Consider the following 13,501-nt stretch of genomic DNA (forward strand, 5'->3'; position numbering starts at 1 on the left):
TAACTTTCGTGAAATCCCCAGTCTTGTCCACTAATTCAAAGATACACAGTAAAATAAGGACATTAGTCGATGTGCTAGACAAAATAATCAGTTGTGAAAGTGGTAACTTATACATATTTATTTTAAAAGGAATGATACCAGGAGGGATTTGGTGATCATTAGTTTGTTCTTGGTTTACAGGTTACAGCATTTGGTGTGATTTCCATCCAACATTAAAACGGTTGTACATTGGCTCAAGAATGTGGATAAAATCCCATTGTCACATCACAACCATTTACTGATTATTCATTGCAGTTGGATGAAAAGAACAACCTTCTTTCCTAAATTAGTACAGTTAGTCAATATTCTTTTCTGCAAGCACACTTCAAATGGCCTAATGACTACTGACTACAGCCCCATATGTACATATATAAATATCTAGACGTAGCGAGCTCGCCGTGCGCGCACGCAAACACTCGGACAGATGCGGAAAAATGTACAGTAAGACATACAGCATATTAGGGTGGTCCTGAGGGTCTGGAGGTAGATCACGGCGGAGAATCTCTGGCTGGAGAAACGCGTGGAATGTGAAGGATAGATACTACAGTATTCAGCTCATGCTGCAAAAATAAAAAAAATATTCTATTCACTGAAAAATAACGCCATGCGATATGGATGTCAAACCACTGGAGGTACGATGGAGGTTTGGTGGTGAAAGGCACAGGTGAGTATTTTTCTTCCCTGCGCTCCATCAGAAGTCGAGCTTGTGGGAAGTGTAGGTGCCGCAGGTTTCCGACGGGTCTTCGTCCAACGGCAGCGCGCTCAAACATAGCTGGCTCCTTTTCCCATCCTTCTGGATGTGAAATTGAACGCAATCCTCGGAGGAGCGCAGGCAATCGGACGCTCCGGCCACCGGGAACAAAATCTTCCTCTCGTCCTCTTTAGGCGTTTCCTGCCAAAAAGCAAATAGCATCTTGGGCCGAATATAAGACGAGGATTTTTTTTTTTTTTTGCATTGAATTAAGAGTCAGTCGTCTTCAAATCGGGCTCTAGACGTGGTACCCGTTCATAACACAATAAGGCTTTAAAGTCAATGCTGACCACCTTGATGGTGAATTCAATTGAATATCGTGCCAATATTGTCATTATACAAGTATAAGGAGATTTAAAGCTTGACCATGAAGTGCGCACATAAATAAGTCTTTTTTTCAAACCGCAGTCTTGAGAAAGAGGTGCTCGTCTTATCACCGGGCTCGTCTTATATTCGGGACAATACGGTAGTTGATTGGTTCCTGTAAAATATCTGCATTACCGGAGTGGTGGAATGGCGACCGGGGGAGCTCAACGTCGCCGATCGTTGCCCGTCGTTATTTTCAGCTCTGGCGTGAGCAGGAGAAAGCCGGGCTGGAGTTCCTAGCACGACGGGAGCGTAACCCTGGAGATACCGGCGGCCATGAGGGGGGGCGGGGGGGACAATGTCGGCTTGTATAAAGTACGTATGAACCTCTCCTTACAGAGTGAAGCGGACTGGCACTCGGCGTCCATTTTCTGGGGCTCCCCAACTGCTGCCCGTGATTATAATATCCTGCGGGCTGAGGACTCGGCTGGCTGTAGTTCTAAAAACAATAATGGGGTGAAATGTGCTTGAGAAAAGACAAAGTGAAAGATTTCAAGACTTTCAAGTGGGCCTTGTCCTCATTTCACTGGGCAAATCGTGCCGCCTCAATTGGAAGTCAATTTTGAAGAGAGGAGAGAAAAGGGTTGAATTTCAGCCACCCCGCTTGCGGCTGTCGGCCTACCTGGATGTCGACGCCCTGGGGGGCCTGGACCTGGGCCTGGCCTTGAGCCCGGCCTTGAGCCCCCCCTTGGCCTTGGGGGGTGCGCTTGGCCCTCAGGCAGGCCATGATCTGGGACAGGCTGCAGTTGGGGTAACGCTTCATGAACAGGATGAAACCAGCCAGGGACACAAACATGCCAGAGGGGACCGTGATGGACTTGAGAAGAGCTCGCCATTTGCCTCCCCTTTCTGCTCAAATCACAGAGACAGTTCCATTTGCCGGATGCGGCTTCAAAAACACGCCACTCCTCGGGCGGAGTCACAAAGTTGGCCGCTACTCACCGATCACCTGCAACCAGGTGGTGGACACCAGGTTGCCGTCATCGTCTCGGATCTCGTAGACGCCGTCGTGTCTGGAGCTCAGCCGGGCCACCACCACCACCTCGTGGATGGAGCCGTTCCCGCCCAGGGTGACCAGGCCCCGGTACCGTGGGTCGTGGTCGCTGATGTGGCCCTGGCGCATCAGCTGCACCGGGCCGGGCGCTGGCCTGGACTCAAACCATTGCTCCGGGTGTCGGGCGGGGGTAAACATCAGGTAGGCGCGTGGCGTGGGCAGGAAGAGGGCCAGCTTCAGGGACTCTTTGGTGTAGCGGGTCACGTTGAAAGTGTACCCTGTGCGGGGAGAAGAAGGCGGGCGCTTCAGAGCGGGCGGCTCGGGACGACGGGCGGGGCTGGCGGGCGCTCTCTCACCGCGGACGCTGAGGGTGCTGCGGGACAAGACTTTGCCCTCGGCGTCCCTCACGGTGTAGTTGCCCTGGTCGGCTTGCGTCACGCCGTCGGCCAGCCACGCCTTCTTCTCCGGCAGCAGCCGGCCCCGACCGGCGGCGCCGTGACCGCCGTGGGTGCGGTTCCACAGGACGATGGGCGCGGCCTCGGAGGGGGCGCCGCGGGGAGACAACTCCAACACGTATCCGTTGTCGGGGATGTGGTGTTCGTAGGTCTCTCCGTAGCGTCGGTGGTAGGACTTGATGCATTCTGAAGGGTGACGGGAACGAAGAAGGGACATTTGTCGGGCAAAAAAGACGCCCCGGAAGCCCCGACTTGGTATGGGCCCGTTTTGTTCAAAGAGCCATAAAGGAAAGCGTCCAACCTGAAACGCTCAGACGAACCGTCTCGTAGGTGAATCCGGAAGACAGCTTGATGGAATAAAGACCCTGGTCGGCGTGGGTGACATTTTTCAGGACCAGCATCTTATCTTTGGTCCATTCAAATCGAGGGTCATTCACCTAAAAAAAAAAAATGCCAAGACGCACGTTTCTTTTCTGCGTTCACCAGAACAAAAAGAGGGAAAGCGCAACTGCGTCCGGCAGGCCGGCCGGCCGGCCCTCACAAGGGTCTTCTCCAGGAGGAGCCGCCTCGGTCCCGCCGAGTTCTGCGTGAAGGTCACGGTCCTGGACGTGGAGAAGACGGGCAGACGGAATTCCTTTCCGGCGCAAACCATCTGGACGTCTTCTCGGTCACCTGCCGGAGTGGAGAAGGACGTCACAAATGGCTTTTGGGGATTTCCTGCTAGAAAAGGTGAAATATGGTGACATTTTGTGTGGGCTCACCCAGTACCACCCAACCTGGAAAAAACAAAAACAAAAATAATGTTTACTGTTTAAGGATGTTTGACATTCTCTGTCATTCAGCATGCATGTGATTCCTCTATTTTCCAAACCTTATTGAGCTAAACCAGTTTGAAAAAAATGTTTGATGATGTTCTTAAAGTCACTATAAATCCTCAAATATAATAATGATGATTTGCAGGAGAACTCACCAAGAGCGAGGGGGATGCTGCAGAGCCCTGCGAGAAGGACGCAGGGAGACATCTCCACCTATAGGAAAAACAAGGCATATCTTCAAAGATGCAGCGATGGATTCAAGGAGCACGGGACGCATCCCTTCTTCTCTCGTACTCGGACAACGATCGCCCACGCACACCTGCATACATGCACGAGCAAGGTGAAGCCACCGTGTCTAACGGGCGATGGCTGATGACGCCCGCCGCGCTCACACAAAGCACGTCCACCGACCATCCCGGACGATCATTTGGCGATGATCCATAAGTCAAAACAGTCGGCACTCACCTGCAGAATACGCCGGTAGCGAAGCCTCGGGAATTTTTCTCGGCAATTTTTCCCCACAATGAATAAGGAGAAAAGAAATGTGTAAGGTTGATCCGCAGAGCGCATGCGCATTGTCCTGCTCCTGTTATTTACGGCGACTTGTCGGCAGTATTCTCCAAAGGTTTGCACGCTAAAAGAACAGCGCAATTCGGGATGGCCTTTGAATGAATTACGCAGCTTTCGTAAATACAGATTCATGGCGCGGGGTACTCACAGTATATCACCACATCCATGCATTTAACTCAAGTGTACATCAGTGTCTGTTACGACACGTTACTAATAAGAGAACGGGCATACTACACACATCATTTTACAGTGTCATTTAATAAACAATGAGATAAAATGAGGCGGTTTCGTCCAAATGTACCATCAATATAAAGTGTTATCACGAATGCATCTCTCGATGTTATCACAAGACTGATCCTCATCTGTTTCACATAATCTTCATATCTGATTGTATTGTGTCGTGTGCAGTTTGCGCATGTTTTTACGCAGACGTGACCACGCCCATGGGAGGGGAAAGCCTCGCCCAATTGCTGTTTCCCGACCGTAAAAAATCCAGTTGATTCCGATCGGGAAAAGGCGTATGGAATAACCGAGTAAGTACAAGTTGCAGTCCAATTGCCCAATTTGACCGGCCCTTTTTGTCCGCCTGCATTGAATGAAGTCGCCGTGTTGTTTCTCTCTAGGTCATGTTTCTCGCATTCCTTCTCCTACCATGTTTTCTCTGTGGTGAGTTAAAGCAGCTGTCTCACACACACACACACGCACACGCACACACACACAGACAGATCGCTACGACTGCATCACAACTAGTTTTACAATTGTCGTTGTGATATGAATAGTATTACGTCAAAGGTGGAGTTGCTTCGTCCCACAAGTGGCCTTATGTCATAACTGTGTATGACACACACACACACACTTTCTAGTTGGTGTTTTGCGTTTAGTGAGCTAGCAGCATAAATATGCCTACTAGTTAGTATGGAAAAAAATCCACATATGTGCCAAAAAGTCGTGGTACAGTTGACAAAAAAAAACAAGTTTGAAACGGAACTAACGGTGCTCCCCCTGCTGGCTAACTCGGACCGTGCAGGCAACCGTAAAGTTAATGAATGGAATTATTAGTCAGAATGAATCAAAAGAAATCAATATATGTAAATAACAATAATCATGGGTATATACTGACCTCAGGGCATTAGGTGTTGACGTTCTCACTTGACAGTCCTTTGTTGCCAATTGCAGGTACCTTGGCGCATGAAGTGTGCTACGGTGGAACGTTTCGCTTTCCAAGGCAATATTCCACCGATAGATTCAAGGGGAAGCTTTACTTCACTCCCAAGAATGGTCAAGGAAAGAGACTGCTGTTAGAAAATGGCACGGTAGGGATCTTAAGACCATTTCAAATGATAAAGCAGCCCAAAAGTCCAACGGAGGTCACTTCTTGGCTGCAGTGTCAATTGAGCCCTATGCTAATGATCTCATTTGCATTGAGGAAAAGTCAAAGAAAACAAAACAAAAAAAACAAAAAAACACGTAAAGCCTCTTTCTGTTTTTCAGTCCCTGGAACCACGACTGAAAATGATCTTTGGAAGTCTGTCTTTGATTCAGCTGACGGAAAAGGACAGCGGATATTATACCGTTCCGTTCAGCACCATCATATATATAGAACGTCTCACGCTGAAAGTTAAAGGTAAGCTCTGCCCACCTTGACACACCATTTGCTTCACAGAACAAAAAAAGACCTTCCTGCTACCTACTGTACAAATAAGTCATTTGTAATGACCGTATTTTTGGACTAGAAGCCAAATAGAAACAATATCCACCAGTTGCAATTTTGGGGGGCACTTTTAAAAAAAAAAAAACAAGAACAAATATTATTCCTTTTTTCCACAATTCTTGCCAAAAAAAGACACAATGTGACAAGCTGTTGGCAGTCATAGTGAAAAAAACTCAAAGATAGTCCAACTATGAAAAAGTACAACTTTTAGTCCAGAAAATCCACAAGAGGGTCTTTATGGTTACATTTCAACTCAGATGGCGCCAGTGCCACGGTCAAGGTTTTTGGACCAAAAGTTGCTTTATTGAGAAAGGGAAAACACAAACGGCCAATGCTCACTGTTGTGGCAAATGCCCCCCCCCCCCCCCCTATCTCCCATTAGAATGCGGCGGCGTCGAAGAGACGCATTACCACCATACGTTTCGCCTGAAGATTCCCAGCGACTCGGAAATGGTGGAATTTTACAAGAGTGAGCCGGCGGCGGAGCAAGCGGTGACCCTTTGGAATCGGAGCGACCCCCAAAGCTCGTCCAGGGGCCGGATGAAGGAATCCGAGTGGCAGATGTCCGACCTGACGCAGGCCGACAACGGCTACTACAACGTTCGGAAAAAAGACGGCACTCTGCTGGCCAGGACAAAGATCACGGTGCAAGGTGGCTATCGCTAGCACACACTACTACACAGTAATACCTCGTTTGCGGCGCTGAAAACTTACTTTCCCACACCTGCCGCCAAGGCCCCACGACCGCCTCTGAATGCTGTCCATTTCATAGTATTTGGACTTTTAAAGCCCCCTCTGGGGTATTATTTAAGCCTCCAAGGTAGACAAGGCACCTTATCGGCGGACAAAATTTTCTCCGACGGCGACTTGCCCTCTCCTCCGTGCTCGTATTATCCTTCCTGCGCTCCAAGCCTTTCTCCTATCTATATATATTTGGGTGGATGGGCGACAGAGGCCCCGCCAAGCGGCGAGGTATTACTGTACACGGCGTTCTTTGGGCTCTGGTTCTTTGGCCGTCGTTCTGGGGCTCGGAGCTGACAGCCACTCCTTTCCTTGTCCGTCCCGCGCGCGCAGCGCACACCAAAAGCTTCAACCCCCCGGAGGGGAGCGTTTTCCAGATGACCTTCCCGGTGCACTTCACGCCGTGGGACGTCAACTTTGAACCCCATTGGGAGAACCACCAGCCGGCCAAATACCTCATGCACGGCGGACGTGCTCACCCAAACGGGGATATACGCTCCACCTCTTCGCTGGAGGAAAGGATATTCTTCGAATACGACCGGCTAGAGTTCGATCCGGTGAAGCTCGGCGATTCCGGCGTCTACACCTTCCGAGACGCCGACGGAAACATGGCGTTTTGGGCCGACGTGCAAGTGGAAGAGGGTGAGAGCCCGCCGGGGTTTTTCCCGTGGCCCCTTTTGGTGGCGGCGCGACCTAACTCACCGGACGCGTCTCCCTTTGGACAGTACCGACGCCGGCGTACGCCTACGTGGTGATCGTGGGGGTGGTGCTTGCCGCCGTGGCCATCTGCTGTTGCTGCTGCAGGAAATGCTGCTGTAAAAAGAAATCTGCCAAAAGTCCCGCCGCGGCGGCGCAGGAAGCGACGGGGCCGGCGGCTCCGGCCACGTATTACCACGTAAGTTGCACGTGGCGGTGGCCCGGGCCCCCCTGCTGTGACTTTTTAAAAGTCCCCATTTTTCTCGGCAGGGCACGAATCCGGCCACGGGACCATCTTACTCGGCGCCCCCACCCGCCGTCCCCGCCGCCACGTACTCGTACCAACCCGCCGCCACGTACTCGTACCAGCCCGCCGCCAACCCCGTCTTCCCGGGGGAGCCCCCCTCTTTTGGAGCTCCCGTAAGGCTTTTTTTGGGCTTGTGGTGCCATGTGACTTACGGGCTCCTTTGAAATTTTGGGCTTCAAAGAAACTAGCAAGAGATTCTAGCAAAGTAACCTTTTGTAGTGCAAAATGATTGACACATAGTGACAGGCTTAGAAAGTAAAAAAGTTGCAACGGCATCTACTCGAGGCGAGTACTTCAAGGAGAGCGTTTTTAGAGATTGGTTGAGTATTTTTTTCCCTAAACACTGCTTAACACACACACACACACACTCTTGAGTTTCAGGCATACAACCGAGTGGATGTCCATCCTGATCCAACCCCCACACAGCTGGAGGTAGACACCCACTGGACCAAAATGTCCAAATCTAATTTGTCGACAAATGGTGAGCTATTGTTCAGTGGTAGGTACTCACATTTTGTCTTGGCAGGTGGCTCCGGCTCCCACTTTGACTCCGGCTCTCACTTTGACTCGGGCCGCGCCTCCCGCGGACGATGACGACGGCCCCAAGTTTGAACTGAAAGGTCTTCGCTTCTCGTCGGCTCCTCCGCTCTCCACCGATTCCACCTTTGTCAGTGTTTACAACTCTGATAAACTCAACTTCTGAGAAGCGAGCCACGTCCACGGCGCCACCGCAGGTACGTACCGTACTGTGCCCTAGGCACGCACGAACGCACGCGAGGGGGAGTAGAAAAAGCCCATTGAAGCGTTCTCGAGGCTTCTGCCTCGGTGTCGCCGGCCGCTCCGTGTGATTAGCCATTGATTTCAGCTGGTGTCAGCCACCTGCGCCTCGTTAAGTACACTCTTAAAACGCAAGTTGGGATTCCGGCATTCACGTCCGTTGCTTTCTTTGGACAGGGGCAAACCAGGCGTCAATTTGGCCCCGGGCGGATGAAAAGCATGGAAAAGAAGACCTCCCGTGGCCTCGGTGTGGTCCAACCCATCCAAACCCATTTCACGGATGCAGAAGACAATTGGTGTGCATGTTCCATCCGAAAATAGATTAACAAATCATGCGCAAATGATCGCCGCGTGAGAAAGAGAAAAATCGGCCCCAAATTGAGTCGACGGCGGTGTAAAAGGTGCCGCAAAATGACCACCGCCTCCCAAAATATGGAAAGAGAAAAATCGGCCCCAAATTGAGTCGACGGCGGTGTAAAAGGTGCCGCAAAATGACCACCAACGCCTCCCAAAATATGGAAAGAGAAAAATCGGCCCCAAATTGAGTCGACGGCGGTGTGAAAGGTGCCGCAAAATGACGAGCACCTCCCAAAATATGGCCTCCCATCCTTTTGAAAGTCACTCATTGTCACCCTTTGAACCCTCTCCACTTGAGTTTTTGGATATTTTTTTAAAAAGCTAAAGGCATCAGTTGACTCCAGGTCATTGACGTTGGAAGCTGTCGATGGTTAAGGACGCTTCAGTTTAAAATGGCTACCAGCCGGTGTAATCCCGTTACCGTTAAGTGTTGCTGGGTGTCGGCATGTAAAAGGAAGGCGCTCTTGTTGACGTGGCTTCAGGTCACATTGGCCCAGGCCAAGGTGGCCTCGGCGTTGGTCTGGTCTCGCTAACTTTCGTCACCTCAAATTCCTCCACTTTGCTTCATCTAGATTCCAATATAAGAATCTGCTTGGCTTGATGTATGTTGTTACTAATGCTCTTTCAAAACCCGCCTCTAAATGTCTCGTTTTCCAATCAATGTCAAAAGGTGTCCTAATTGTCGTCATTGTTACTGGTTTTCGTGTCAAAGGCAAACTCAAAAGTCACAGGACCAATCATAAGGCAAAAAATAAAGACACTTATCATTTTAGAAAGAAAAAAAGGGGTTGGGGGGGGGCAATAGCTTTTTCCGAGTCCCCCTGTCGCATTGAATGGGCCCCAAGAATGTTTAATCAGAAGCTCAAATCACCCATTTTAAGGTCAGGGTGAACATACTACCTCATTTTTTTGGACAAGCTTAAGCGCTATTGTTTTCTTAGGAATCCAAGCCAAAACCGTACTGCCTTTTCATAACCACTGTTGTATGTTAGCTTCAATATTCCTGCTGCACTTGTGTCTTTTCCTTTGCATTTTTTTGGTGTGAAAATGGTCAATTGTTGCGTCTAACTCAAGTGTACATTAAAGCCACTAATGCCTGTTGACTTTTTGCCATGATTCAACCCTATTCTATTCACTGGCTTAACTGGTTGACAGGTTAGGCCTCTTTCAAAAATGTTTGGTTGCCGACACCACTGGATTTCCATCGGTGGAATTAGGAGAGTAAAGGTGGGCGGGCCGTCCTAAGAGCCAGAATGCCCAGTGGACTCGTCGCCTTATCTGCATTTTTGGCTGGACTAGAGCGCTGGCTCACGCTCTCCAAACAACGGCGGCCGCGGCGAGGTCACGGCGACCCGAACGTCCGCGCCGGTTGCTATTAAGCCGACCACGGCCGGAATCTACGGCGGCAAATTTGCGGCGCCGGTCGCCAAAAAGGCACTCACTCCCTCACTCACTTGTGAACTTGTGATGGGGGAAATCCACTTTATTGCCCACGAGGCCACGGGATGGCTTCGGAGCTGGCTCCGCCTCTTCAGTTGCTCTTCTTCTTTTCCACCGCCCTGACTCGGCCCTCCAGGCTCTTGAGGCGATGCTCCACGCCGGAGACGGCCGCCCCGGCGCCGCCGTCCGAGCCGGAGGTGAACATGCCCACCAGGACGTAGCCCAGGACCAGGGCGCCCAGCCGCACGGCCGTCAGGTCGGCGGCGGCGCCGGCGTCGCCGACGATGAGCAGGAAGAGCCACAGCGCCGCCGCCATTTTCACCAGCCAGAAGACGTGGCGCAGCGTGTCCAAGGCCAGGCGCAGGAGGACGCTCAGGAACCAGTAGGCCAGGAGAGCCAGGACCCCCCACTGGGCCACCGCCGTCACGCCCTCGGGCGTGAAACGAGGAAGCGCCGAGGCCGCTGAAAGGTCAAAAGGTCAGCGGTGGGGCGGGGGGCGGTGGGGCGGGGGGCGGAGGGCTCGCTCACCGTCAAATCCCGCCACCCTGAGGATCTCCGCCACGTAGACGGCCATGACGTTGAGGCCGGCGGCCACTCCTTCGGCCAGAAAGCGCACCAGCGTCCCCAGGAACTGGAAAGAAGAAGAAAAAAAAAAACATCCCGTCAGCTCCGGGTGGAGATCATTCATCAAAGCGTCCTTGATTTTGAACTGATTTGTCTGATATTCCTGGAGATGTCCCGTCCGCCAAAGAGCGCCCGCTATTCGCCCTTCCCACTCAAAATATTCATATTTTTAAAGCATCCGAGTTTGAAGAAGCAAGACGCGCCAACAGCTGTGCTTGTGTGAGTGAAAACAGCCGTCGCCATCTATTCCTGTTCTCACAAGCCGTGGCCGTCAACCCCCCCCCCCCACACACATGAAATGGCATTGCTCAAGGTTAAGGCTAGCTAGCTAGCTAACCTCGATCCGCTTCCACTTCCATAAGTAGACTCCAATTGAAAAAAAACAAAGATTTTTTTCTTCTTCTTTTTAGACTATTGTGCTTAGCGTGTAACTAAAGTGAGTTTTACATTAGGATCAGACTGCCGTGTCCCAATTTGCGACTTGAGGACGACAAGCGTTTGCTAAAATGCTGTTCTCCAGTCGTGGGCTGCTATTTGATACTGGCGTCCTTCTCACGGCTAACAACACCATGTGGTGACAAGGTGCCCTTGCTCAAAATGAAAGCCGGAAGCCCCCCCGGAAAATACCAGATACTCTACACGTCGTCTTTAAAATAAGCAGAGGTGAGGCCTTCATTTAGCAATCGTATCCTGCGCCACGACAAACAAACAAAACAAAGAGCTTCAAGAGAAGCCAAAAAGTAAAAATATGTAGCCTGTTTAAATGTCATTGATAAGTAAGAAAACATGATCTCCCTCGACGGCCCATCTACTTAATGGCGCCTTTGGCAATTTAGATGCCATCTGAAAGCATCAAGGTCTGGTCATGAACCTATCGAGTGGCACAAAAAGAAAAATGGAAGGGAATGGCGTGGCCGCCGGGGGCCCGCGGTGCGGACATAGCCTAATTGTCTGTCGGGGCCCGCCGTGCGGACATAGCCTAATTGTCTGTCTGCCCAATAGAAAAGCACTATCCAAATCCAAGTCAGTATTAACCTGTTAACCGGCACAGATGCTCAAGTGGAAGCCAGTCGCAGGATTCTTACCGTGGCCACCGAATTGACGTTCTCCTGACCCACAAGTGACACTACGGACAAGAGTGCACGCTGGGAATGGAGTGCGGCGCAGTGAGTAGATGAGAAAGAGAACCCAAGTGAGGAGGAGGAGGAGGAGGAGGAGGAGGAGGAGGAGGGGAAGGAAATAGGACAGAAAGAAGAAAAAACAAGCACGTTGCACAGGACACATCATTGATTAGTGATCAGATGAGTTTGCATCCAACAGAGCCGGCCAGCCTCAGAGCGCAAGCTAACATTTTAGCCACAAACTAAAGCCATCTTTAAACCTCGGATGAAATGTTAACTTAATTCTGCCATGTTTGCTTGACGACTTCAAGCAAATACATGAAGTCAGGCCTAAAGTATTGAAACAAATAAGGTGGGGTACAAAATGACCCCCTGTCCAATATATATATATACATGTACGTCAGCAGTTAAAGAATCAAGAAAGCGAAATAAAAAGGCCAAATGCAATAGTAAACTTTTGGAAAGCAAAGAGCACGCATCGTTTTTGTTACCGTTGGAAAAATGACACCCCCCCCCCCTCTCTGGCCGGCTCTGTGGCACAAGTTAGTGAGTTTCTTATGAGTTAGTTAGTAAAACGGAATTGATTAAAAAGCAAAGAAAGAGCAGACACATGTTTGTTAAAGCAGCTGGTCATTTTACCTCTGCGCTTGATCGGACGACGCCGATTCCCACCAGGGACTCCGCGTACCGGTGGAACTCCCGGCTGCTTCCGTGGAGGATTCCCCGCAGGCTGGCCGTCGTCGGTCGGCTCTCTTTTTCGGTCCCCGCCGACGACGACGACGACGACTCGGACTGGTGTTCTGCTCCGACATGGACGATCGCCGAAGCCAGGAGAAGCAGGAGGCAATACGGCCGCAAAGAAGGGAGCGCGAGGCGAACGAGAGACGTCATCTTCGCACAGTTTTACAGCAGGAAAAGGAGTTATGAAGATGATGGCAAATGTAAAAGATGCAAAGCCGGTCGAGCGGGTTGCGTGACTCAAGTCGAACCCGACCCAGGCATACAAAGTTGCAAAGCAAAGAAAAAAAAAAGAAAACAATCAAGCAACAGTCGAAAGCAGTCAAGAACACAAGGGGAACTTGCTGTCTTTAAATAATGCGTGTTTAAGAGTTGCCGATTTAATTTTAAACCTTGGCGACGTTGCAGATATCCTAGCTTACTTCTAAACGCTAAGCGCCTGCTTATTTGGGGTTAGACAACTTTCTATTTTGCGGCAAACGTAAAAATAAAAAAAAGGGAAAAAAACGACTAAAGTTGGCTGATTTATGTTTCAAAAGTCTTGCCGAAAACGACGCCAAATGGAAAAAAATAGCCGTGGCTCGGAGCTGACCACAAGTCTACTAAATGTGATTTGAGCTCGGAGCCGAGAAGAAGAAGAGTAAAACAAAAACAAAAATCAAGAGGAGGCTGCTGAGATATCAAGTAAAGCGGCAGCTCCAATAAAGTAGAGGACTACGTATAGTATTCCAATCCTGCCTGCGGTGGTTAGCCGTTTAATCTCACGAAACGAAGGCGACGTGTGACTCCTCGAAGCCCAAGGATTGACACAGAGGTGCATTGTGGGATGTGTAGTCTGTATTGCGAACTCTTTTTCCGGCTACGTATTATGACGCCATCTACTACGTTGCCAAGCAAGTGGGAAACTTCTTTTCAATTGCAATTCATTTGCAACAAAGTTTCTTGGGATATTTTATCTCCAAGATAAACCGGGCCACACATTGACTTTCTCCATGATCA

The 13,501-nt window shown here is 50.2% G+C and overlaps 3 protein-coding genes across 9 annotated transcripts; 1 reads left to right on the top strand and 2 right to left on the bottom strand.

The window, feature by feature from the left end:
* Positions 1-91: 91 nt before the first annotated feature.
* Positions 92-4,356, bottom strand: LOC144207331 (uncharacterized). Of its 3 annotated transcripts, XM_077732739.1 has the most exons (12): positions 4,139-4,356; positions 3,886-4,054; positions 3,576-3,633; positions 3,367-3,381; positions 3,147-3,277; positions 2,907-3,042; positions 2,507-2,791; positions 2,099-2,428; positions 1,779-2,005; positions 1,494-1,595; positions 1,292-1,414; positions 92-931 (listed from the first exon to the last, which is right to left on the bottom strand). In XM_077732739.1, exons 1-12 carry the CDS (start codon positions 4,159-4,161, stop codon positions 731-733), a joined length of 1,800 nt encoding a protein of 599 aa, XP_077588865.1. In that variant the 5' UTR covers positions 4,162-4,356; the 3' UTR covers positions 92-730. The 3 variants fall into 3 exon arrangements, with proteins under 3 accessions (XP_077588865.1, XP_077588864.1, XP_077588866.1); XM_077732738.1 differs by lacking the exon at positions 4,139-4,356 and having other exon boundaries at positions 3,886-4,134; XM_077732740.1 differs by lacking the exon at positions 4,139-4,356 and having other exon boundaries at positions 3,576-3,739; positions 3,886-4,131.
* Positions 4,357-4,402: 46 nt separating this feature from the next.
* On the top strand, positions 4,403-9,372 carry LOC144207334 (uncharacterized). Of its 4 annotated transcripts, XR_013328635.1 has the most exons (12): positions 4,403-4,523; positions 4,614-4,656; positions 5,167-5,303; positions 5,482-5,614; positions 6,084-6,353; positions 6,776-7,084; positions 7,168-7,337; positions 7,409-7,558; positions 7,821-7,877; positions 7,972-8,179; positions 8,400-8,703; positions 8,787-9,372. XR_013328635.1 is itself a non-coding variant. In XM_077732748.1 (11 exons), exons 2-10 carry the CDS (start codon positions 4,617-4,619, stop codon positions 8,146-8,148), a joined length of 1,443 nt encoding a protein of 480 aa, XP_077588874.1. In that variant the 5' UTR covers positions 4,403-4,523; positions 4,614-4,616; the 3' UTR covers positions 8,149-8,179; positions 8,400-9,372. The 4 variants fall into 4 exon arrangements, 3 of the variants coding, with proteins under 3 accessions (XP_077588874.1, XP_077588875.1, XP_077588876.1); XM_077732748.1 differs by having other exon boundaries at positions 8,400-9,372; XM_077732749.1 differs by having other exon boundaries at positions 7,827-7,877; positions 8,400-9,372.
* A 669-nt stretch (positions 9,373-10,041) lies between these two features.
* Positions 10,042-13,310, bottom strand: LOC144207336 (uncharacterized). 2 transcript variants are annotated; one of them, XM_077732752.1, is made up of 4 exons: positions 12,404-12,863; positions 11,729-11,788; positions 10,548-10,650; positions 10,042-10,481 (listed from the first exon to the last, which is right to left on the bottom strand). In XM_077732752.1, the coding sequence occupies exons 1-4, from the start codon at positions 12,653-12,655 to the stop codon at positions 10,111-10,113; spliced, it is 786 nt and encodes a 261-aa protein (XP_077588878.1). In that variant the 5' UTR covers positions 12,656-12,863; the 3' UTR covers positions 10,042-10,110. The 2 variants fall into 2 exon arrangements, with proteins under 2 accessions (XP_077588878.1, XP_077588879.1); XM_077732753.1 differs by lacking the exon at positions 11,729-11,788 and having other exon boundaries at positions 12,404-13,310.
* Between the last annotated feature and the right edge of the window lie 191 nt (positions 13,311-13,501).

The sequence above is a fragment of the Stigmatopora nigra genome, chromosome 14 (genome assembly GCF_051989575.1).
Source record: "Stigmatopora nigra isolate UIUO_SnigA chromosome 14, RoL_Snig_1.1, whole genome shotgun sequence".
Lineage (NCBI taxonomy): Eukaryota > Metazoa > Chordata > Actinopteri > Syngnathiformes > Syngnathidae > Stigmatopora > Stigmatopora nigra.

What these genes read in the sequence shown, in the direction of transcription:
- LOC144207334 (XM_077732748.1), top strand. Translation starts at nt 4,617, where the DNA reads ATGTTTCTCGCATTCCTTCTCCTACCATGTTTTCTCTGTG. An exon ending in TGCTGTTAGAAAATGGCACG is followed by an intron (nt 5,304 to 5,481) that starts GTAGGGATCTTA and finishes TCTGTTTTTCAG; the next exon opens with TCCCTGGAACCACGACTGAA. An exon ending in TCTCACGCTGAAAGTTAAAG is followed by an intron (nt 5,615 to 6,083) that starts GTAAGCTCTGCC and finishes ATCTCCCATTAG; the next exon opens with AATGCGGCGGCGTCGAAGAG.
- LOC144207331 (XM_077732738.1), bottom strand. Translation starts at nt 4,122, where the DNA reads ATGAATCTGTATTTACGAAAGCTGCGTAATTCATTCAAAGGCCATCCC. An exon ending in TCCTCCTGGAGAAGACCCTT is followed by an intron (nt 3,043 to 3,146) that starts GTGAGGGCCGGC and finishes TTTTTTTTTTAG; the next exon opens with GTGAATGACCCTCGATTTGA. An exon ending in GTGCCAGTCCGCTTCACTCT is followed by an intron (nt 1,415 to 1,493) that starts GTAAGGAGAGGT and finishes CGGTATCTCCAG; the next exon opens with GGTTACGCTCCCGTCGTGCT.
- LOC144207336 (XM_077732752.1), bottom strand. Translation starts at nt 12,655, where the DNA reads ATGACGTCTCTCGTTCGCCTCGCGCTCCCTTCTTTGCGGCCGTATTGC. An exon ending in ACGTCAATTCGGTGGCCACG is followed by an intron (nt 10,651 to 11,728) that starts GTAAGAATCCTG and finishes TCTTCTTTCCAG; the next exon opens with TTCCTGGGGACGCTGGTGCG. An exon ending in CAGGGTGGCGGGATTTGACG is followed by an intron (nt 10,482 to 10,547) that starts GTGAGCGAGCCC and finishes TTGACCTTTCAG; the next exon opens with CGGCCTCGGCGCTTCCTCGT.